This window comes from Plasmodium chabaudi (assembly GCF_900002335.3).
Source record: "Plasmodium chabaudi chabaudi strain AS genome assembly, chromosome: 9".
NCBI lineage: Eukaryota > Apicomplexa > Aconoidasida > Haemosporida > Plasmodiidae > Plasmodium > Plasmodium chabaudi.
In genome coordinates this window covers 1232140-1255947 of record NC_030109.2, presented here as the reverse complement: position 1 = coordinate 1255947, position 23808 = coordinate 1232140, and the positions used below count along the sequence as shown (strand labels likewise).

The 23808-nt window shown below is 23.7% G+C and overlaps 7 protein-coding genes and 1 non-coding gene across 8 annotated transcripts; 5 read left to right on the top strand and 3 right to left on the bottom strand.

The window, feature by feature from the left end:
• Positions 1–6: 6 nt before the first annotated feature.
• PCHAS_0934200 (conserved Plasmodium protein, unknown function) lies at positions 7–2294 on the bottom strand (the record flags this gene model as incomplete). The annotated part of the gene is made up of 3 exons (XM_016798201.1): positions 7–2037; positions 2144–2182; positions 2286–2294. 3 exons carry the CDS (start codon positions 2292–2294, stop codon positions 7–9), a joined length of 2079 nt encoding a protein of 692 aa, XP_016655441.1.
• Positions 2295–5090: 2796 nt separating this feature from the next.
• On the top strand, positions 5091–6631 carry PCHAS_0934100 (receptor for activated c kinase, putative; the record flags this gene model as incomplete). The annotated part of the gene is made up of 2 exons (XM_741125.2): positions 5091–5217; positions 5790–6631. 2 exons carry the CDS (start codon positions 5091–5093, stop codon positions 6629–6631), a joined length of 969 nt encoding a protein of 322 aa, XP_746218.2.
• Positions 5613–5680, top strand: PCHAS_0934110. The gene has a single exon (XR_001678632.2). It is a non-coding gene; the product is annotated as a small nucleolar RNA snoR05 (small nucleolar RNA).
• Positions 6632–7386: 755 nt separating the features above from the next.
• On the top strand, positions 7387–8211 carry PCHAS_0934000 (SNARE protein, putative; the record flags this gene model as incomplete). Its single annotated transcript, XM_741126.1, has 1 exon — positions 7387–8211. One exon carries the CDS (start codon positions 7387–7389, stop codon positions 8209–8211), a length of 825 nt encoding a protein of 274 aa, XP_746219.1.
• Positions 8212–9139: 928 nt separating this feature from the next.
• PCHAS_0933900 (ubiquitin conjugation factor E4 B, putative) lies at positions 9140–12808 on the bottom strand (the record flags this gene model as incomplete). Its single annotated transcript, XM_016798200.1, has 1 exon — positions 9140–12808. The coding sequence occupies one exon, from the start codon at positions 12806–12808 to the stop codon at positions 9140–9142; it is 3669 nt and encodes a 1222-aa protein (XP_016655440.1).
• Positions 12809–14929: 2121 nt separating this feature from the next.
• Positions 14930–16776, top strand: PCHAS_0933800 (dehydrodolichyl diphosphate synthetase, putative; the record flags this gene model as incomplete). The annotated part of the gene is made up of 8 exons (XM_016798199.1): positions 14930–14943; positions 15038–15093; positions 15222–15313; positions 15496–15638; positions 15776–15892; positions 16039–16290; positions 16415–16517; positions 16633–16776. 8 exons carry the CDS (start codon positions 14930–14932, stop codon positions 16774–16776), a joined length of 921 nt encoding a protein of 306 aa, XP_016655439.1.
• A 531-nt stretch (positions 16777–17307) lies between these two features.
• On the bottom strand, positions 17308–18432 carry PCHAS_0933700 (SPRY domain, putative; the record flags this gene model as incomplete). The annotated part of the gene is made up of 1 exon (XM_735076.2): positions 17308–18432. One exon carries the CDS (start codon positions 18430–18432, stop codon positions 17308–17310), a length of 1125 nt encoding a protein of 374 aa, XP_740169.2.
• A 2019-nt stretch (positions 18433–20451) lies between these two features.
• PCHAS_0933600 (alpha/beta hydrolase, putative) lies at positions 20452–21744 on the top strand (the record flags this gene model as incomplete). The annotated part of the gene is made up of 1 exon (XM_734546.2): positions 20452–21744. The coding sequence occupies one exon, from the start codon at positions 20452–20454 to the stop codon at positions 21742–21744; it is 1293 nt and encodes a 430-aa protein (XP_739639.2).
• Between the last annotated feature and the right edge of the window lie 2064 nt (positions 21745–23808).

Genomic DNA, 23808 nt, shown 5'->3' with positions numbered 1-23808 from the left:
GAAATACTACTTTTTGTTTTTTTTCAAATAATTTTGTAAATTACTAATCCTTTTTTCAATGTCATTAAATGAAGCATTTGATATACTTGGTCCTTTCAAATAATTAACACTAATTTTGTTTTTATTTTCACAAATTTTTTTATTATTATTATTATTGCTGTTACTGTAATTGTCTTTCCCACTTCCTCCACTTGTACTATCAAAAGGTATACCACAATAAACATGCGGTTTTGAAATTAAAATATTATTTCGTTTTTTTAATTTTTCTAATTCTTGTTTAAAATTTTCTTTAAGATCAGATTGTATAATTTTTTTTAAATTTGACAAATTTGTATTATTATCCTCTATAGAGTTTGTTTCTTTTTCTGTTATCTGATTAAAACATCTCTCTGATTTTTCACTACTTTGTCTTCCTTTCCATTTTAAAGTGGTTCCCCAATTGTCATCTTTTTCGCCTCCCTTTTCAACAGTCTTACTTGCCCTCTTTTTCGCCGCTTTTTTTTCCGATTTTTTCTCAGCCTTTTTTTCAGCTTTTTTTTCAGCTTTTTTTTCAGCTTTTTTCTCAGCTTTTGTTTTTTTCTTTTTTTCACTTTGCAAATATTGTTTTATTTTATTAACAGGGCTCGAACTGTTACAGTCGTCTTCTAATTTGGCATGATCACTGTCATCTCTTTTTATCAAATTAGTGCACGTCCCCTTTTTAGTGTCCTTCTTCATATCAATGTAATCACTTCCAACTACTTGGCTACTAGATTTTGTCTCGACATTTTTTATGTTTCTTTTTATAATATCATTTTTTTTATTACTGCTATTTTTGGCACTATTTTGATAGGCATATGGAGAAGTATATTTTTTACTTAGAATTTTTTGATGATATGCATCATTATATATATCAAATGTATTTTTATTTACTTTAATAATATTTGTTTTTGCATTTCTTTGACTTAAAATGCTTTCTTTAGAATTGTAGTATTTATTTATGTCTTTTTCTATTATACTATTAATATGACTAGACATACGATTTATATTTTTATTATTTGAAATGAGATGTCTTTTTAATTCAAATTTGGATGCTGAAGAATAACTTCGATTTGAAATAAAAACATCTTTTTTCTCTCCTTTTTCACTATTCATATTTTTATATAAATTCAAATTATATAAAGAATGCTCACGTCGATCAGTTCGATATTTGTCACTACTATTTTCATAATTTTTATTGTTTAAAGTTTGTTTATTGAAATCAAAAATTTTACCACATGAATAAACCTTTTCAATAGGCTTTATAGTATGAATTATTTTTTTATTTCCATTTTTTTGTTCGCTTCTTGCCCATTCTTCTTTCGTCCCACCAATCACTCTACTAAGTCTACTATATTTTTCATATTCTTCACCCCTTTTATTATCAAAGCATAAATCTTTTGCACTTACTATTCTCCTACCCTTGTGAATATCCTGATTAATGCTTCGAATGGATTCACTTTTGAAACAGCTTTTTTCCCCGCACGACCGTCTGCACACACTGGAGTTACTATTGCAATTGTTATTATAGTTGTTAATGTGATTTTTTGCTGTGTTGGCGTTGTTGTTATATGTTAGGGACGTCCCTGATCTGTATTTCTTTTCTGACTTGTTAATACTATTTTGTCTATTGTTATGATTAAAATTGTTGGCTGTAAAAATTAGATTTTCATCAAGTCCTAAATTTACATTGTTATTATTATAATTTTTTAATGAATGGCCTCTTTTTTCATTATTTAAAAAAAAATTTATTTCATCTCTTTTTAAAACTCTATCATTTTCAATCACATTTTGTAATCTTATTATTTTTCGTCTTAAATATTTTATTTCTATAATATAATTTATTTCTCGATTTTTATAATTTTTTATTTCTTTTCGTAATTTACAAATATATGCTTTTAATTGTTCTTTTTTCAAATATTTTATTTCATTATGATACGTTTTAAAGTCTTCATATTCTGAGCTCATATCACACGAAACTACTTCCAGACAATTTGGTTCGTCTCTCCCATACCTTAGCTAAAAATAAAAAAAATAATAATTCCAAATTAGTTCAAGTGCGTGTATATTATTTATGTACATACAAATATAACACACATATTCATGTTGAAAAATATTTTGTAACCTCATTTTTCATTTGTCTAAATAATTCTTTGGCCGACCCCTTAAAAAAAAACAGAAGAATAAAATATGTTAAGTCTTATAATAGAATTTTAAAAAAGGGAAAAGAGCATATAATAAAAATAATCGATTTTTTTCTTCATTACCTTGGCCATTTTTATTTATAAAACAAAAAAAATGAAAAGATATTCCCTCGAGATTAAAAAAGAAATCTTATTTAAAACATATTATTTCATTATATTATTTTATGTTCAATATGTTAACCAATTTGTGTAAATTTTTGTCTTTATCATTTTTTTTGTAATTTTAAAGGCATATTATAAAGAATGAGAAAAAACAAAAAAATTAATCAAATCATATACAATGTATAAATGAAAAAAATATTTGCATACAAACAAAATGGTGGCATAGGGAAAATACTCGAATGAATGGAAATTAAAAAAAAAAAAAAAAATGCCATCAAAAAATTGTAACTAAATATTACGGTACATATTAAATTCGATATATTTTTAATACTTAAAAATGTATGTAATAATCGGAATTATTTATCTTAATTTTTTAGTTAAAATGTCTTATTTATTTTTTTGACATATTAAAGAGCATATTGTGTTATTATAAAAATAATGAAATAACGTATTTGCGTTTAAAGTTCATTTATACACATTAAAAAAGAAATAATAAAGGGAATAAAATTTTTTAAGCGAAATAAAAAATACATAAATACGGTATATTATACTATCTATATAATATAGATTTCTTTACTTATTTATTGTCCCCTTTCTTTGTACTAAATAATAGGCCTTATATTTGAAAATGGGTATTGCTAATTTCAATAACTCATGATATATATATTAAAATGGAAAAACGGTGGAAAAGACACAATTTAATTAAAAAATAATTAAAACCTTTATAAAACACGTCATATATATCAGAGTATTATAAAAAAAAAGAAAAGAAATCCCTGTATATATTATATTTAAGAGAGAAATTATTTGTATTTCCTATATTTTTTTAAACATGTTTTAATCTATCATATATTAAAAGCTACTATTATTGCTACTATATATGTGTGTATATAAAGTAGCCAATTCTGCAATTTTTCAATACAAGTTTGAAAATAAAAAAAATGTGTAAATAACTGATTTAATATAAATAATTTAAATCGTTACACCTTTATGATAATTTTATTTTTTATTGAAAATTGTGTATTATTTAAATAACTGTATACACCAAAATAAAAAAAAACACATTCATATCATTTGACAAGAATAATTTATTAGCAAATTGTATTGGGCTTTACTAAAGTTAACTGAGTTTACACTTTTAAAAAAAAACAAACTAAATAACCCATCATACCATTTTTATGCCTGTATAGAATAATAATATATATATTAGCTAAAGAAATATTAAAGGGATACCCATTATTTTATACTTCCTATTAAATGGAAAATTTTGAAAATTATTATAAATGCTTTAATTGGCCTTAATATTTAATATATATAAATAGCCATAAAAAATGTATATATTTTTTTTTATTTTTACATTACAAAAATAGCTATTTTTTTTTTTTTTTTTTTAATGTTAACTATAAAATTATATATATTTCAAAGGCTACAGTTGTGAGAAAATACTGAAAAAATTCATATTCCCCTTATATGTAATAAGCTTATGGGATTATGCTTTAAATTTATTTCCTTTTTATGTATAACATTATAAATATATTATGAAAAAACATATTTAATACACCTTTGGTGAATTTTATATACGCAGTAATTTACCTTGCCCCCTTATGAATTCAACTCCACCCCTTAAAGCTCTATAAGGAAATAATTTATTAACTACACAGAAAAATTAAATATGCATATAAATATATTTGTATATTTTTTACCGTTCCAATGAAAAAATATTATAATAATAATTTTCGGTATTTTTTCCATACACAATAATATAAAAAAAAAATAAAACTATATATAATGAATGCGCCTTAGTAGGCTTCAACAGCCATTTTTTTTTTGAGTTATTACATATAAAAATTAAATAATAAACCGTATTATATTATCAGCGTATATATGATACCTCTGCAAAAATTTATATTTTATGTAGGTGTATTAACCATATATGCATAATATAATTATTAATTGTATATATTATAATTTATGTACATATATACTTAAAATTGTATAACATGTATATAGAACTAATAACCAGAAGCCTTTATAATTAATTTTTTTTGTGGTGGGAGGTATTTTATGTAGTAAATATAAAATGCATATTATATGTATATATAATAATTTATTTGTTTTATAAGATTAAAAATACGAAACGAAAAAATATACCTTTATTTGGTATAAGAAAAAAATATATTTTTTAATATTATTTTTGTTTTATTTTTAAAACATTAAGTATTTTATTACTATTTTCCCTCCGAGTTTTTATAAAATTCAAAAGGTATAGGAAAAAACAAACTATTTATGAAATAACAGTGATATGTATATATATATGTGAATATAATTATATATTAGTAAAAAATTATAGGAAATATGCAAATGATCTTGTGACTCATGACATGATACTATTATACATTATTTATGTACATTTTTCAAATGTAATAAAAGTTTATATAACATTATTTTGTATTAAACCCTCTTAAACCCTATAAAATTTATTTTTCATTTTCAATTATTACATGATCACGTCATATTTTTTCCCCCTTTTATATTCCATATATTTTTTTTATATATATTAATTTATGAACAAGTCATAATTTTTATTAATTTCCATTACCATATATGAATAATACATATATTTCACTCGCTTTCAAGTTTATATAAATATATATATATATCTACATATTCGACAACGTGTACAATACATAAGCAGCCAATATTTATTTATAATTAACGAAATTACTTCTTATAGATAAATCATTGTCAAGTATAATTTTTAAGATTATGGATAACATAAAAGAAGCACAAATAATATTAAAAGGTGTTTTAGAAGGAGGACATAGTGATTGGGTTACCTCTGTTTCGACACCCACAGACGCCAAATTAAAAACAGTCGTTAGCGCTTCAAGAGGTAATTTACATACATACAATAAAAAACATTTGTAATACATACCCTACTTTTAATATATATATATGTGCATGTAAATGTATAGAGAGAATAACATAAAAGTTTGCTTAGCAAGCTACTAGAAGACCTTCTTTATTATGTTTCTACATATTTACACAACTAAAAAAAGTAACTAAAAGGGAAACATTCTTATTTATATAACACTCAAAATAATTATGCATTTCGCTATTTCTTTAAACCCTATTCTTACAAAAAAACAAAGTTATATATTTTTTTTATACGCATTTTCCCTTTTGTATTATAAAAATGCAATTACATTGCCTATGCATATATAAATAGTTACTATTATTATTTAAAATCTTTTATAAAAATTTCATTATAATGATGACAACGCTAATCCCAGCTCACTCTGACATTTATAATAATGAAGAGAACAATAGCATAGAACTTTAATTCTGATTAATGAAAAAAAAATATGTACATATTATGATTGAGCATGTTATATAATAACTGTTTATTTTTATTTTGTTATTCTTTACTTCACATTTTATATCTTATTTTTTCCCTTTACGTAGACAAAAAATTAATCGTATGGAATATAAACCCAGATGACGAGTCAGGAGAAATTGGAACAGCCAAAAAGTCTTTGACAGGACACTCACAAGCAATTAGTGATGTATCCATATCATCAGACGGTTTATTTGCTTTGTCTGGTTCATGGGATAATTCCATTCGTTTGTGGGATTTATCTTTAGGAGAAACAATTAGATCATTTATTGGACATACATCTGATGTTTTTAGTGTATCATTTAGTCCAGATAATAGACAAATTGTATCAGCTAGCCGTGATAAAACAATTAAATTATGGAATACCTTAGCACAATGTAAATATACAATCACAGAACAACAACACACTGATTGGATTACATGTGTTAGATTTTCTCCATCACCAAAACAAGCCATTATTGTATCATGTGGATGGGATAAATTAGTTAAAGTATGGAATTTAAAAAATTGCGATTTAAATAAAAACTTAGAAGCACATACTGGTGTATTAAATACTGTTACCATATCTCCAGATGGATCATTATGTGCATCTGGTGGTAAAGATGGTGTAGCTAAATTATGGGATGTAAATGAAGGTAAACATTTATATTCATTGGAAACAGGTTGTACTATAAACTCTCTTTGCTTCTCTCCTTGTGATTATTGGTTATGTGCAGCTACTGACAGATTTATAAGAATATGGAACTTAGAAAGCAAATTAATTATTGCTGAAATATATCCAGTTAAACAATATAAAGTTGGATTACCATGGTGTACATCGATTACATGGTCAGCCAATGGCCAATTTTTATTCTGTGGATCCACTGATGGAAATGTATATGTTTATGAAATTAAAAAGCAATCTATTTAATAAATAAATATAAAAAAAAATATGTGTTATGAAAAATTCACGTTTTTTTTTATTCCCTTATTTATTCTTTTTCTTCATCTATATATTTTTTATATCATTTTTGAATATATGCATATGATAATAAAACTTAGAATTTATCATTTTATATATAAGTAAATTTAACATATTATAAATTATTTCATGATATATTTTATCACCAACAACGGTTGTGTATACTGCCGAGCATCGTCTTATGCTCAAAAGGAAATATGCCAATAGTAAATGTATTATGTATATTTGTAAAAATGGAAACATAATATATGAATTTTTTTTAAGAAAAAATTGTATATAATTTATAAAATAAATTTAATAAAAAAATTTTCAAAAAATAAAACCATAATTTTACCATTTAATTATTCATTATTTTATCTCATTATATTTTTTTGCATATTAAAAAATATATATATAAAGAATAAATCTTCTTGTAAGGGGAAAATATATTTGCATATTATGCAATACCAAATAATTATCCTATTTTGCTACTATTTTATTTTTTTATATTATATATAGCATATGAATATTTTTCATAAAATAAAATACATTTACATTTTTTCTTTCCAATGTAAAAAATATTAATAACACATCCCCAGCCACAAATTAAGAAGATACCTTATTCTTCATATTTACATATTCTTATGTATAAATAAATTTTCGTAATTCCTTATGATTGCTAGAAAGGGACAGAGGAAATTTACAAAAATAAAAATATCAGCAAAATGTACATAATTTCAGATGGTGATGTAGAATATTCTAATAGTTTATACAGCGAAGAAGTAGAAAGTAAAACAAATAGTGAAAAGCAATCAATTTATCGTGAAAATGAATATGAAAGTAGTGATGAAAATTTAATAGATGGCGAAAATGAAATCGAAGTATTCCTATATGTTTGTACAGCATCAATTGATGATGCTGAGATATTAGTAAAAAGCAGTTTTTTTGATAGAGAACTAGATATATCAGCTGATTATATAATAAAAAAAATTTTAGTTGCTACAAAAAAAAAAATTAATAATTGTAATAAAAAAATACTTAACTGGGATAATCGAACTATATATTTTATAATTTGTAATGAAAAAAAATTGGCTTTTTTTTTAATTGGATTGGATACAAAAGCATATTTTAAAAATTATGTTTTTGAATTTTTAAAAAAATTAGAAATATGTGTAAAATCAGATTTATTTTATAACCAAAATTATAATGCAAATAATATCAACCCATCCAAGTTATATACTATGGAGTCTTATATGAGGAAGACGCTCAGAAATTTAAATAAGTGCTGTAAAGATGAAAAAATATTAGCTGTTAAACAAAAACTAAATAAAATAAATTCTGTCATGAATAATCATATAGACAAATTATACGAGTCTGGAGGAAACATCAAAGCATTACAATATAAAACTGAAGATATGTCAAAAAATACTTTAAATTTTGCTCAAAATAGCAAAAAATTAAAAAGATTTATGTTTTTTAAATATTGGAAAACCTATGCATTTTTGGCTTGTTTTGTTCTTGTCGGATTTAAGATATATCGATCTCTTTGATTCCCTTTCCGCAATTATACCTATACACCATTTCGATATATGTATATGTTTTATTTCCTGCATTTCACTCGTTTCATCGAATTAGGCATAAGTATACACATCAGCACACCCAGGAATTGCCGCATTATGTGCCTGTGTTTTATTTTTATTTGTCTCATACTTTCATTACCTACAAATTTGGCTTTTCATTTTTAATAAACAATAATTTTTTCAGTTTAAAATGCTATATTTTTTAGTTTTTCATATGTTTACTTATTTTGTGACCTAACTTTATTTGGATTTAATACATACATTTTTACCAGCTAGCCATTTAACATATAAATGGCCATTTAAAAAAAAAAAATTTTTTTTTTCTTTCATAAAAATATAGCTAGTTAATGCACACTTAATAATTTCTCTCACAAGTGTTGTCATTGAATTTTTCGAATTTAAATCGAAGTAAACAATTCGAGTATACAATTTATTATTAGCTAGTGTATTCCTACATATATAAAGTTGATGATACATGCACTTCTCAATATCCATATAGATTAAAAAAAAAAAACGAAGTCAATAATAAAAAAAATAACAACCCCATAAATGCAACTATACTTTAAAATAAATTAGCTATTTAGCATAAACTGAGTAAATAAAAATAACAGAATAAAACGGGAATAACAACAAAATATAGTGTATCAAAGCATGGGCATATGTTGCTATTTAGTGAAAAAGTCGGGGAAACGCATATATTTTAAAATCCGTTATCTCATTAATGCAAAGCGCAATAAAACGTCCTACTTATAATGCACAAAATCAAGGCTTAATAATATAACCTCGTGCGCACATATATTTGATAAAGATATAAAATCTTTTAGTATTCATATAGCAAGTCTATCCAACTTAGAATATAATTTTTTTATTTTATTTCCATCATTATTTACAGCACAAGCTAATCAAGTTCATTTTTGCTAAAACTCGAATTTGTCTCTTCATGTTTTTCTTCCTTTTTTTCTGTTCCTTCATTTGGATCAATATCTGCATCAAGATCAACATTTTTTTTTTTTTTATTTTTCATTTTTTCTTGTTTCAACTTGTTAACATAATTTTGTATTTCTTCCTTCAATTCTGGCATAGGAACTAATTGTTCTTTTGAAAGTGGAGCTCTATTAAATGGATCATTGGGTTCGCTCATTAAATGTCTTTCAATATTTTTCCTATCTATAACAATACCAGATGTTGGTAATAAAACGGGATCAAACATTATATCTTGCAAAATAGGATCTAAATATTTCTCTGGTATATCACTTGTGTCATCAAATAATTCCACTTCATCTTTCATATCAATTATATCTTGGCAAAATAATTTAAATTTGTTTAGATCTTCTTTATTTAATAAGCTTTCTCTTTTACATATATAATATGCTTTGTTAAAAATTTCTTGTTTATAATATCGACCTTCATTAGCTATTTCTCTTATTAATAAATCTTGACAATCTTTTTCTAAATTTAATAAATATAAATATGATTCTACTATACTAGTTAACCATAATTGAGGTCTGAAATTATATTGCTCCATATTTTTTACTTTTATATTTAAACTTTTATGTCCTACTAAATAATCAAAATAACAATTTAAACAGGTAACTATTTGAGTTAATATAGTATTTGATGTTACAATATTTATTGGATAATTTTTGCATAATAAATTTAAAAATACACAAGATTCGTAACAATATGTTATTATCATTTTTGTTCTAGCTGCTAAGTTTGACATGCTTTCATTTGATATATCTGAACCACCTCCAGGTCCATTATCTTCCCTTTCTTCATTATCGTCACCATTTTCATAATTCATATTTAAACTATTTCCATAACGCCCTCTTTGATCATCAAAGTCATTTAATACATCCTCTTCCTCTCCATCATTTCCTTCTCTCCTATTTCTATTACGTCTATCTGTATTACCACTTTGATGAGAACTTCCTTCTTCATTTTGTGAATTTCCATCGGCACTTCTCTCCCCTCTAATTGTATTTGAAGTACCTCTTGATGCTTCTTTAGCTTTTTTCTTATCTTCTCGTCTTTTTATTTCAGACAAATAGGATACAACCTCTTCAACCAAGAAGTTAACATCATTCAATAATAAATGGATTAGATGTACAAACAGATTATTATTATTTATAATTAACTGAGTAAATTGATTTACATATGTTTTATTATAAAAAAAACTATTAAAATTTTCAACGATACGTAAACGAGTTTGCATTCTTTCTGTATATTCTCCTTTTTGGGATGATATAAAAACATTTGTTAATGATTTTATAATATATTTTTTTGTTAAATCGGACTCTTCAATTATTGATTTTAAATTATCTGATTTATATAAATAAGTAAATGTTTTAGGAGCTGATTCACATCTTAAATGAATACTTTTTATATGTTTTTCGCTAAGCATTGAAAAAATTGTAAGAGCTAAAAATAAATCTAAATTTATATATGACATAAATGTTTCATGGTTTTGGGTTTTAAATGTATCTAACTCGTATAACAAAAATATTATTTCAAATATGTCACTTAAAAAAAATGTTGGAATTATAGAAAATTGTGGAGATGCACATAAATTATTTTCAGAGTGACTAGCCACATTTTCTCTTTCCATTCCATCACCATTTCTTGTATTTCCACTTCTATCATTATTAGATGTATCGTCTTCGGTTGTATTGGGTTCTATATTATTTCCTGTGGTTCTATGGCTAGCTGATTTGTCTTTTTCATTATTTGACTCATTGGGAGGTGGACAAGCTTTCAAAACTAACTGTGAATAGTTTCCTTTATGCTCATCCAAATAGGATTTCATAGATGCATCTAAATTACCATCACGGTCATATAAATAAACTACATTTAAAATATAACTCATACATAAATTCAAAAATTTGAATAACAGTTGAGCAAAACGAGAATTATATAAAAATATCTTCCATGTGTGTATATTCATATAATAAATATTTTTATCTTTAGCATTTGAAACTCCATGAACTATTCTAATAAATTCATCTATCGAGGGTTTAAGAAAAACACTAAGGGCTTTATATGTCATCCAAAATATGCAAGTAATAAATTTAGGCTCCTTTTTAAAACTTTCAAAATCTCGTACTCTATTTTTTATTTTTTCAACATTCGATATTTCTTCAAATGAAGATTGGTTAGTTATATTTTTTAAAATAAATCCGGAAAATGGATCGTCTCTTAAAAAGAAGTATAAATCTAAATCATTGATTTTGCTAACAGTTATAGGCTCACATAAACATAATAATACCCATAATATGTTTAAACAAAAACCATAGGAATTCTCTCCCAATAATTTTAAAAATAAATCGTAAGAATTATCTAAAGATTGTGGATAAGTAGAGTAGTGGTACATTATTTTTGTTTTCTTTTCATTAGATATTAATATACAATTTAACCATAGTAAAACCCTTTTTTTACTTTCACTACTACCTTTTAATAAATTTTTAATTATTTCAACACAATTTTCTAAAATCCAATTTGTATCTCCTCGTAATACTGTATAAATATTTTTCAAACTAGCCAATGTCATTTTATTTAAGCTATTTGTTGTACTATTATAAAAATATTTATACATTGCAATTTCTTCTTTATTTTTTATATTTGGCATAGTTATAACTGTAGGTGACATAAGTCTTCCCAACAAGCTACTTAATTGTAAATTATATCCACACCCTCCAATTTCCTTATCATTGCTACTTTTTCCATTTTTATCAAACCCGTAAATTTTGGCTGTTTCACATTCGTCCTTCTTCTCCGTTTGTTCTTCCCCCTTGTCTGCTTTTTCGTTGCCCTCTTTATTTGCATCTGATTTTTGATCCCCTTCCGTTTTGAAACAAGGCAGTGGGGAAAAATGATCCCTTACCCTATCCTTCAAATTAAGGTATAAAAATATGGATTTATTATTAACAACTAAATCAGCTAATTGCTTAAAGCTTGATATAAATTTTAAAAGTATTGCTACATCATTTTTAGGATATATTAAATTTCTAGAATTTAGATTTTCTAAAATCATATCAATTATTGGATTAAAAAATTTATTTAATTGTTTATCGTTTTCATTTTCATTTTTATCATTTTCTTCAATAACAGATAATAATTTTTTTAAAAATCTAGATGTACAAGATCCTTTTAAAAATTCATAAAATACATTTATTCTTTCTTTATATGATATTTTCACATTTGGATATACATCTAAATTTTCTAAATAAATAATTGTACTATTTATTATTTGATCTAATATTTCATTTGTTATATTTTCTATAGATTTACAATCTATATTTAAGCTTTTAAAAAAATTTTTATCTTGTAACCGAACAGAACAAGAACATAAATAACTTAAACAATTTTTCTTTTGTTTATGCAAACTTGCTATCTTATGTATTAATATAAAATATAAATTATCGACTTTAAAATATAATTCATCATTATTTTCTTTTAATTCATTTTCATAAGTCTCAAGATGGAACTTGGTATTATTTGCAGCTTCCTTTTTTAAACATATTTGAAATGTGTTTTGAATTAAGTTGTCTTCCTTTACTATGTCCAGCATTATTTACCTATCATGTGTGCATATATATATATCTATTCCTTTTTTCCCTTGACTATATCGAAACTTAATCAAATTGAAACTACTATATCGTTGTATATGTATATCCTCTTTGTCTTTGCTTACAACGTATATATATTGGTAACAACTTCGGGCTAAAGAAATAGAAAATATATTTAACTATTAAATGAAAAGGAAACAATTTTAATAAACAGTATATTTATGTGTGCATTGTTTTGTTACTATTTATGTGCTTCCTTCAATCAAACACTTTCGAAATATATTAATATTTTTATCCTGTTTATTGATTTATTTCATCGTTATAAATAGTTTTTTTTATTTTTCCCCCCCTACAATATCAGTATAGATATATAACTAAACTCGTTCAATTAAAAAATATAAATAATAATATTATATATACAAAAAAATATAATTTAATTTACAAAAATTGTAAAATAAAAAAAAGAAATGGCATATACTATTACAAAAATCACAACATTCCAATGCCTAATTTTAACGCTATTCGTTTTTTTTTTTAATTTACATATTTTTTTTTATAATGCATTTTCCTTCTTATATGTGTATACCCAACTAATATTATTTTATTTCTATTTTTTTATTATATATATTTTCCGATCTTATTTTTATAGTTATATAATATATTATTGCAATACCCCAGTTCTATTTAATATGTATATTATTTTTAAATATATTAAATACCGGTTAAGCTGAATATATATATACATACATGCGTTGATATGCATATAATATAATGCAAATTAATAAGTATAAACTATTTATTTACCCTACCCTATATAATATATAAAAATATTTTCACAATAAAAATTATATGGAAAAAAATTGATATCTACATTTTGATATTTCCTTATCACCTTTTTTTTTTCTCATATCTTTCTATATTCTCATAATACCACCTTTCATATAAAAATAAATCATCTTAAAAATGAAATGTAATTCAACAAAAAATTTATATTATACAATTTTTAATACCATAGGAAATGCAAGTACACACATGCAAGCATATTGAAGCCAGCTGGATAGTTTAATCAAGCTTGGCTATACATCTAATATTGCAGGTACAAGCATTTCATCTATTTCGCATTACATATTTATAAAGGGATAATATGTGCAACTAATCTATAAAGCCGAATTGTGAATTATTTCATATTTAAACACGTTGATGAAATTAATTATTTTTTTTAACTATTATTTATCATATTTTCATCCTAATATACCATTTATGCTCAATCTTTATGTTCGTTCATAGTTTGATTAACTAAAGGAACCATATCTTTTTTATTTTATATGTACAGACCATATATGTCAATGTAATAAAGAAAGTACAAAATATTATGACCGTTCATGCCAAAATCTGTCTATATTATATCCAATTAATCTCATTATATTTTAATAATGAGAAAAGAAAACGAATTTTTTTTATCCAGTCCTTTTATCATTTCTCTATCATTTTACAAGCATATTATGGTTAAGGAAAATTACATATATATTATATGGATATTTTGGAAAATTGAAAAATTTCCCTTTATTTAATTTACTAAAAATACATTCCCATTTATGCTCCAGGGGTTATATACCTTAAAACTAAGGTAACACTATTATTATTAAAAAAATGAAATGAAACTCAAAAAAAATAAAACACACTTTCATTCCATTGTAAAATAGTAATTCCCACGAAAACTAAGAAATACCATCCATTTCGTATTCCTTTACTTGTTCGTTTGATTGTTTAACTTAATTTCCAATCAATTGCATACGCATTATAGGGATGTATAATATGAAAAATATATGGGCACCCACGTATGCCCATTCCTTGATATTCTTAACCCTGTTCATATTAAAAAATTGCGCTTTTTTAATTTGATATAATATATTAAAATATTTTTTAATATTATATACACACTAATATTTATTCATATTACATTTATTCGTATATTATTTTATTCATACTATATTTATACAACTTAAATAAATATAGTCATTTAGAATTTTAATAAAATGTTAGATCATATTGTTTTATTATTTTTTTGATCCATATTTTCCATCAATAGGGAATATAAAGAGTGAATATGATAGTTTAGAAAGATGGCTCTCAACATGTAATATGTTTATAGAAAGAAAAAAAAATTAAGAATTAAGCGATATATAATTTGATTATGTAATATGCTTATAAATATATTTTTTTATTTTTAGAATTGAAAGGATAATAGCTTCATTCCTGGGGAAGCATACCAATATTAAACACATATGTATGCTAAACAAAAACAAAACCATTAATAAAACATGGAAACATTCTCATACATACTTTATATTTCTTCTTACACTCTTTTTTCATTTTACTTATCATCTTTTACTTTATTATTTTTACATATTGAAGCGATAATCATGGATGGGAATAGACGATTTGCAAAACAAATGGGATTACAGACATCCATAGGGCATTACTTAGGATCGAAGAATTTGATGCATGTTAGTTTACATATGTACATAAATTGTAGTTTTATGCTAACCCGATTTATCGATGTCTATGTATTATATTTAGAGGGTTTTGTTTCGCTTGTTTATTTACTTAAAAATAAAATATATATATGTATGTATATATGCCTGCATACGTATGCCCGCACATGTATTTCCTTATTTTATTTAAATAGATTATAGAAATATGCATCCAATTAAATATAAAGATTTTATCAGTGTTCGCATTTTCCTTACTAAACTATAATAGAACTCCAGAAGAAGTGCATGTTCTTTTTTACCTAAACCTTTTTTTTTTGATAAATGAAGAATATTTTATGTAAGTTTAAAATGAAATACAAAATGGATAAACTTGTAAATAGCTAGCCACTCTCAAAAATGTCTTTCTATATATAATTTGATTTTTTTTTTAAATCAATAAATATTCATATTCTTAAATATATATCATCTTAACAGAAAGTTTGTTAAACAAAATAAAATACGAATAAGAATTATCGGGAATTTGTCTTATATCAATGAAGCATATAGAGAAATCATATACAATGCTGAAGAAAAAACAAAACACCATGACAAGTAAAAGATTAAAAAACAGACATCATCTAATGATCATGCTAATATATATATCTATGCAATAGTAAAGCATCCATCGAATAATAATTTATTTCGATCGATAAAGTCTTAAAACCAATTATGTATATAATTTTTTCTTCTTTTTATAGTCTTACACTCAATATATTTTTTTCATACACAAGTCGGAACGAAATGACCCTATGCAAAATAAACCCGAATTTATATTTTGACACTTATAAGGATTTACTAAAAAAACGAAACATCAATTATACCTATGCGAATTCGAACAATTCGGATAAAACAAATATTCAAATAAATCCCAAAACGAAAAATACACAAACTTCTCAAGTGCGATGCAATTGCGGAAAAGTTTGCTCTTTTGATAAAAATCAAATTAAAATGTACAGAATAAATAAAAGCTAAAAATGCATATTCTTATAATTCCTATTCTACTATGCTTGCGTTTACTATATTTTTCTCATTATTTTTCTCATTATTTTTCTCATTATTTTTCTTATTATTTAGATTGAATTACCATAATAAGTTGCTAACCGCCGATTTCCCACCGCCAGATATTTTAATAAGAACATCAGGGGAACAGAGGCTGTCCGATTTTATGTTATATCAGGTTAAACAATAATAAAAAATACACAGTTTCATACTAATGTTAGCTTCTACATTTGTAACCATGCTCATGCCGAAATTCTCCTATCGCATTTATTTTTACCTGATGATTTTTATAGGTATCGGAATTTACCGAAGTGTATTTTATTGATGACTACTGGCCAATATTTAATTTTTTAAAATTTATATACGTGATTTTGCATTACACTATTTTTCGAACATCAACTTTATTTTTTTCGTATTCAAATCCTTGTCAACACTAGGTTTTTGTTTGTTTATAAGCCCAATTTTTATTATATAATTTTTAAGAAAACTTTTTGAATATTTAAAAAAAATTGTTTTGTTATTAAATATAATTGTGCATTCATAAATAAGGTATATTAAAAAATAACGATGAACAATAAAACAATTGAGACAAGTGATAAATCGATACAGAAACAAATTTACAAGCACGCAGTTGGTATATCCAAACATATATACACAATGCATATGCATTATATATAGCCTATTTAGAACAATAATACAATAAAAAATACATAAATAAAAAATTCAGAATAAATAAGGATAAAATAAATTAAAAAAGAAATAAGGAATATTACAAAGGAATGATAAGCGGTTTATAAAATGAGATACATCCTAAAAGTAGACATTAAATTGTTTGATTATCAAAATTAATGTGTGTGCATCCTGCCGCATACAAAATAAACAATCGTAATAAAATATGACCATATTAAAAAAAAATATGAACAATTCAGGTAGTTTATTATTTTTTTTTTTATTTCTTCGCATTTTTTTTACAAAATAATTGGTGGGTCCATATATATACATGGGACATAATCATTTAAATGACGATATGTAAATTTTGGCCCTAAATTAATTTTAGCAGAAGCTCCCATATATAAGCTAACCGACGGATGATAAAATCCTTCATAAATATCAATAAATGCATTTTTTTTTATTTGACCATTTAAGGAAAAAAATATAAAGGAGCCATAATTTTTCTTTAATATAGGTGGGTTTTTTGGATCACATAAAATTCCATTTTGTAAATATTCATAGAGTTTTTTATCTGATCGTGGATCAAAAGTATAACTATTTTTATTTTTTAAATTAATATAACATCCAATTATATCACCAACTTTAATAGGTTCCATACAATCATAACTTATTGAATTATTAAATATTTTTCCATTTTTACTATTAACACAATAACTATATTTATCAGTTCCTATTGGATAATCATATCTCATATATCTACAAGCAAATCCAACTCTTACATATGGGTTTACTTTTAAAATTGTATCTTTATAACCCAAAAAATTAAATTTTTCTACAGGCTCTTCAATCTTTATTTCATAATACCATTTCCCTACATCCGCACCATTATTAACAAAAACACTAGACCATCCTTTATCTCCATAACATGTAAGTTTATCACTACTTAAACTAATACAGCTATCTTTATATTTCGTTGAAAATGCCACATTGTTTTTGTTTCGATATTTTCTATAATCAATATAATATTTATAATTATCTTTTTTTAATTCTTTCGATTTTTCTAACATATTAATAGTATCTCTTTTCGTATATTCATTATTACTGCTATTGCCAGTCTTATCGGGTTTATCATTATTTTTATTTGAATTATTTGCATTTTTTTCATGTCCTGATTCATCACTATTATTTAAACATTGATTTTTATTGTCTTTTTCCATATTTTCAATATATTCATTTTTAACTCCACCTTGATGCATTTTTTGTATCTCTGATTGGCCATCATCTAATGGCTCGACTTTCCTTTTTTTATTAGACCTATTAATATCATTTGTTTCATTTTTTTCATCGATGTCTTTTATGCTACTGTTACTGTATTCTGTACTATTATTTGTTGTTACAGAATTTTGTTTATATGGTTCCATTTTAATAGTTAAATCATTATTATTCTTTGATCTAGCTTTTTATTGTTTGGTATACTATCTTTTTTTGTTTGTATTGTCTTTAATTTTAATATATTTTTAGCTATTTTTTCTTTTAATCATTATAGGTCTTAATATATTGCATAATTTACATTATATATTTTTTTATTTTTTTGGGTAAGCAGCTTAATCCCCTTAACAATGCTCTCAATAATTATTCCATAAAATTTTGATGATAAGTCATACATAATTTTATTTTTATGTTAAACGTTTTTAATGCTTATTTCTTCGCTCTCTTATTCGGTACATTCGTTTAAAAAGTTATAAGCTTTTTGCTAAATATAAATACGCATGTATTTTACACATACATAATATATATATCTCAAAAAAAAACCTTATAATGCATGGAATAGAATTGTCATATATGCATATAATTCTCTGGGTTATATTTCAAAAAATTAAAAAATATTATTCTTAGTTTTTTCATTTTTTCATAATACCTGACTGTTAATATAAAACAAGTCATAATTTTATAATATGCAAAAATTATGATTTACTTACTATAAAAGTAAGCATAAGCCCATAAAATACATTTACACAATGTAATAATTCCCTTGTTCCAAATATAAATAAAAAAAAAAAAATAATAATGATAATTATGATAATAATAAAAAAGCATAAGCAAAGAATTAGTAACTTATCTTTAAGAACATAAAAATTAAATCATCAGTTTTTACTTAAAATTGCCAAAAAAACTAGTATCGGGGGGAAAATATAACTTTAATAAAAATAAAAGCCTATAATATTTTCCTTTTTATGCTATAAGTGTTATTTATTTTAATTTCTCATGGGTACCATTTAGAATTTAAATGACATATTTCGATCACTAGAGTAATATAAGTTTTGGAATATACAATCTCCAATTTCTTACAGTATATACATATAATATATAACACTGTGTGTGCACATATATTATCATATTTCACTGACTCTAAAATGGGAAGTATATATTATATATAATTTTCCTCGATGTGATATTAGGCAAATATTAAATGCTTTTTATTCAATTCCTTTTCCTGTTCTTGTTCTTCTTTCTCATTGAATTAGGCGCCATACAGCACTAAACTACTTTACTATTAAGTCATACACTAATATGGCTTATATACAATCTATACTATGTATTTTATTCTACTATTTATTTCGCTATCCTGCTATTTATTTTACTTTATTACTGTATATTTCATTGTTTAGTTTATTATACTAATATGATATTTTTTTAATTATTCATAAAATTATTCCTTATATCAAGTGTGCAATTGAAATATTTTGTTTTCGATAAAAAATATGATTTAATTTCATAGATATTATTTACCCTATTTTTTATTTTATTAGTATATTTATAAAAAAAAAAAAAAAAAAACGATAAACGGATATTATATACACATTTATTTTCCATAATTTGATAATTAAAATTTTATTTTTATAATTAGTTATAAATATTTTTTTAAATTATAAAATTAATTTACAATTGTTAATTATATATTTACACATTTAAACAGTTAGATATATAATACTTTGTCAAACAGCATAAATTAAAAAAAATATAATTTAAAAGTGTAAATTTTTCATCGCATTTTATTCATTATATATTATGGCCTAATAATTTATATACCGATTATATATTTTTAATATATATACAAATATTATCTCATTCAGTTGTTTATGTAGATTTGTTTTAAAATATTATTAATTAAAATTGATAATTTCTTTTATGCATTTGTTTTCATAGAATGTTTAAGTATTTTTTTTCCTGTCTTAATTGCCCACTGCTTACCTAAGCAACAAACATTCCATACCAATAAATGAGAAATACAACATATATAGTAAAAATTATGATAATGTTTTTGGCTAGTTATATAAGATAAGCTAATTTTATTCATTCCCCCAAATAAATTTCCAACCATTGCATTAACACTTATTGATACTAAACACAAAAAAAGCAAAAAAAATATTTCTCAAAATATGACACAACAATACAAAGCTGAAGTAAAAGGCAATGATAACGAAAAGCGAAATGATAGTGATATGGTGGAGGCCGGAGAAATGAAGGAAGAAGACAATTGCACAAATGAACAAGCTGAAAATAGTAAGACAAGTGAAAAACGAACTTACAAAACAATTTTTAAAGATATAATATCACCAAAAAATGATAATATGTGCTATGATGATGCAAAGGATTTAGACGATAAAACAAAGAAAGCGGAAAAGAGCAAGAGCAAGAACGAAAATGATAATGATAATGATAATGAGAATAAAACGGGGACGGATGAAAAGTTTATTACATATAAAGTGCCAAAATATTTAAGAAAAAGAAATATAAAATGCCCATTTATATATAAACAAGTATTTTATGGAAAGTATGGTATAGTGAATTATGATTTACAAGGAAGTAATAAAGAAACATTGGTTATAACTTTTCATGGATTGAATGGCACTAATTTAACATTTTTTGAAATTCAAAAAGTATTAATTCGATATAAATTTCAAGTTCTTAATTTTGATTTGTATGGACATGGATTATCTGCATGTCCAAAATATAGTCATAAAAACAAAACATATGGCATTGATTTTTTTTTATCTCAAACTGAAGAATTATTAACACATTTAAATTTATTAGACAGAAATTTTTATTTGATTGGCTTTTCTATGGGATGTATTATTGCTACTAGCTTTGCAAAAAAATATATTAATCAAGTTAAAAAAATTATTTTAATATCACCTGTTGGAGCTTTAGAAAAAAAACCATTTTTAGTAAAATTATTAAAACTTTTCCCATACATAATTAATATATCCTCTTTCTTTATGTTACCATATCTTATTTCAAAACGAAATTTCAAAAAAAAAAAAAATAAAAATGATATGGATTCTGAAGATGAGGCATCTTACTATATGCACAACAGAATTATGTGGCAAGCTTTTGTTAAAAAAAATATTACACATTCTATTTTAGGTTGTATTAATAACTTAAAAATGTGGAGTTCCCATGAAACATTTAAAGAAGTTGGACTTCATCATATACCCGTTTTAATTTTATGCGGGGATAAAGATAATATATGTAGTCTACATGTACTTAAAAATACATCCAAGCTTTTTGTTAATTCTCATCTTATTATATTTAAAAATGCTTCTCACTTAGTTCTTGTAGATAAAAGCAGAGAAATTAATTCATGTGTTCTTATATTTTTCCTATCCTCAAATACTACAAATTTGAAATCATGTCAACATATGTTTCCAAGTGATAATATAGAGACATAAGATTTTTTTATTAAAAGCAACTTTTATTTGGCGACATTTATGTTATCCTCTTTTTGGAGTTGTTTTTTAAAACATTATTTTTCTATATTATAACAATAATTAATGGAATAATATCCCCTTTATTTTTATTATAATAATTTACATAAAATATTTTCTTAATTTATTTTTTAATATAAAATATATGTTTTATTATTCAGGGGATGTATACTATTCTGTACTTTTTTTTGTTTCTTTTAAAATAAATAGCTACTTACACAATCATTTATTTTAATATCTTATGATATATCTTATTGTTTTAGTGAGCAATTTGATGTTTGAATATTTATTAATTTAATTTGTATTTTATTGCATTTTTCAAAATGCCAACACATAATGAGTTTATAAATATGTTATATATAAAGAGAGAACTTTCTCATGAATTTTTTTTTCGTATAATATCAAATCATATTGGGGTTGTTACAAAAAACACGTTTTTTTTACTGACTTTTTTATAAGTTCATTTTAAAATTTATCAATCTTATTGTGTGCTTTTTAAAAATGGTAACAAAATTAAAATGTAAGCACACAGTATATTTTGATGTGCCTATGGTATGCCACTTTTGGGAGATGTACTTATGTTATGCCATAGAATTGTAAATAAACAATTTTTCATATTAAAACGTTTTTCCAAAATTTTTACAGTTATAACATATATTCAAAGTATATTAAAAAAAATACATTTTCAGTTTTGTATTATTTCCCTTTTTAAGCACAAATAATTTATTCAACTATATAAATTACAGTCCCATATTAAATGTGTCTACAACGGGTATTATACAATTGTATATAATAAAGGGATGTTTAAATTTTCTTTTATCAAGTATAAAGATGATATAACACTATTATCATGCATATTATATATGAACTTGTTTAAAGAGTGTATATCATAGTATACATATGGGGCGTGTGTGTTGGTGTACTACTTTTGGCAGTTACAACGATAGAACAGTAAGGAACAATTCCCTCCGTAATATTAACAAATATTTATTTGAGTATATTGTATTGGTTTATATTTAGTACGGATGGCTAGCTACTTACATACGCAGGCAACTGCATACATGACTATATGTACATGCAAATAAAAATGTATGCTGGCTTAATTGAAACAATTTTGGAATAAGCCTTTCAAATGCTTATTTTATTATAATTTTTTTTTTCCTTAACAATATGGGAATTTATATTATTCTATTTGTTTGCAGCTATTTTAATTTTAATAAAAACCGTATATACATATACAAGTATTCCACATATAAACATATATTTATAAATATATACAGGAATGTATTTATTTATTTATGTCATTGTATACTGTTTGCTGCTTATTTTTACTTTTCCAGTTTATATAAACTTTGTTCTAAATTTTTTTAAAATCAAAAATGAAAAAAAATAGGATGTACCCCCAAAACTTTGATAACCTTATGTACGTATTTAATAAATGGAAAAAAAAATTATATGTATATAATATATTAATATAGTATACCACAAAATTAAATGCCCCCTTCAGTTATATTTGAAAAAATTAAAAAAAAATAAAACCCATGTTTTACTACATGTGATAAATAATTTTTCATTTATAAGCATATTTCCTTATTATGAGGAAAAATAAAAAAACAACTTTTATCATTAAGAAAAATTTATAGTTAATTTTACAAAAATTAATTATTTAAAGATATGTGAAATTATACTTTTATTTATACATAAAAAACTACATATATAAGTAAATATTATATGTATAAAATACTTATATATATATATATATAATAAATTAGCTAAGGCTATTTTTTATGCTTTCCTTGCAATAATTTATTTATTATATATATTCAGCAAATTTCCTATACATTACTATCTACAATAGTATATATACATTTGATCATAATATCGTTTATATGCTTTTTTTTTCTACAATTAACACATACAGTTTTTTATTTATATATTCCTTTGATATGTGTTTCATTTAGAACGTTGAAAATTCCTCTCGTTTCTATTTATCCCATCCTTATATATATATTTTCATTTTTGAATTGA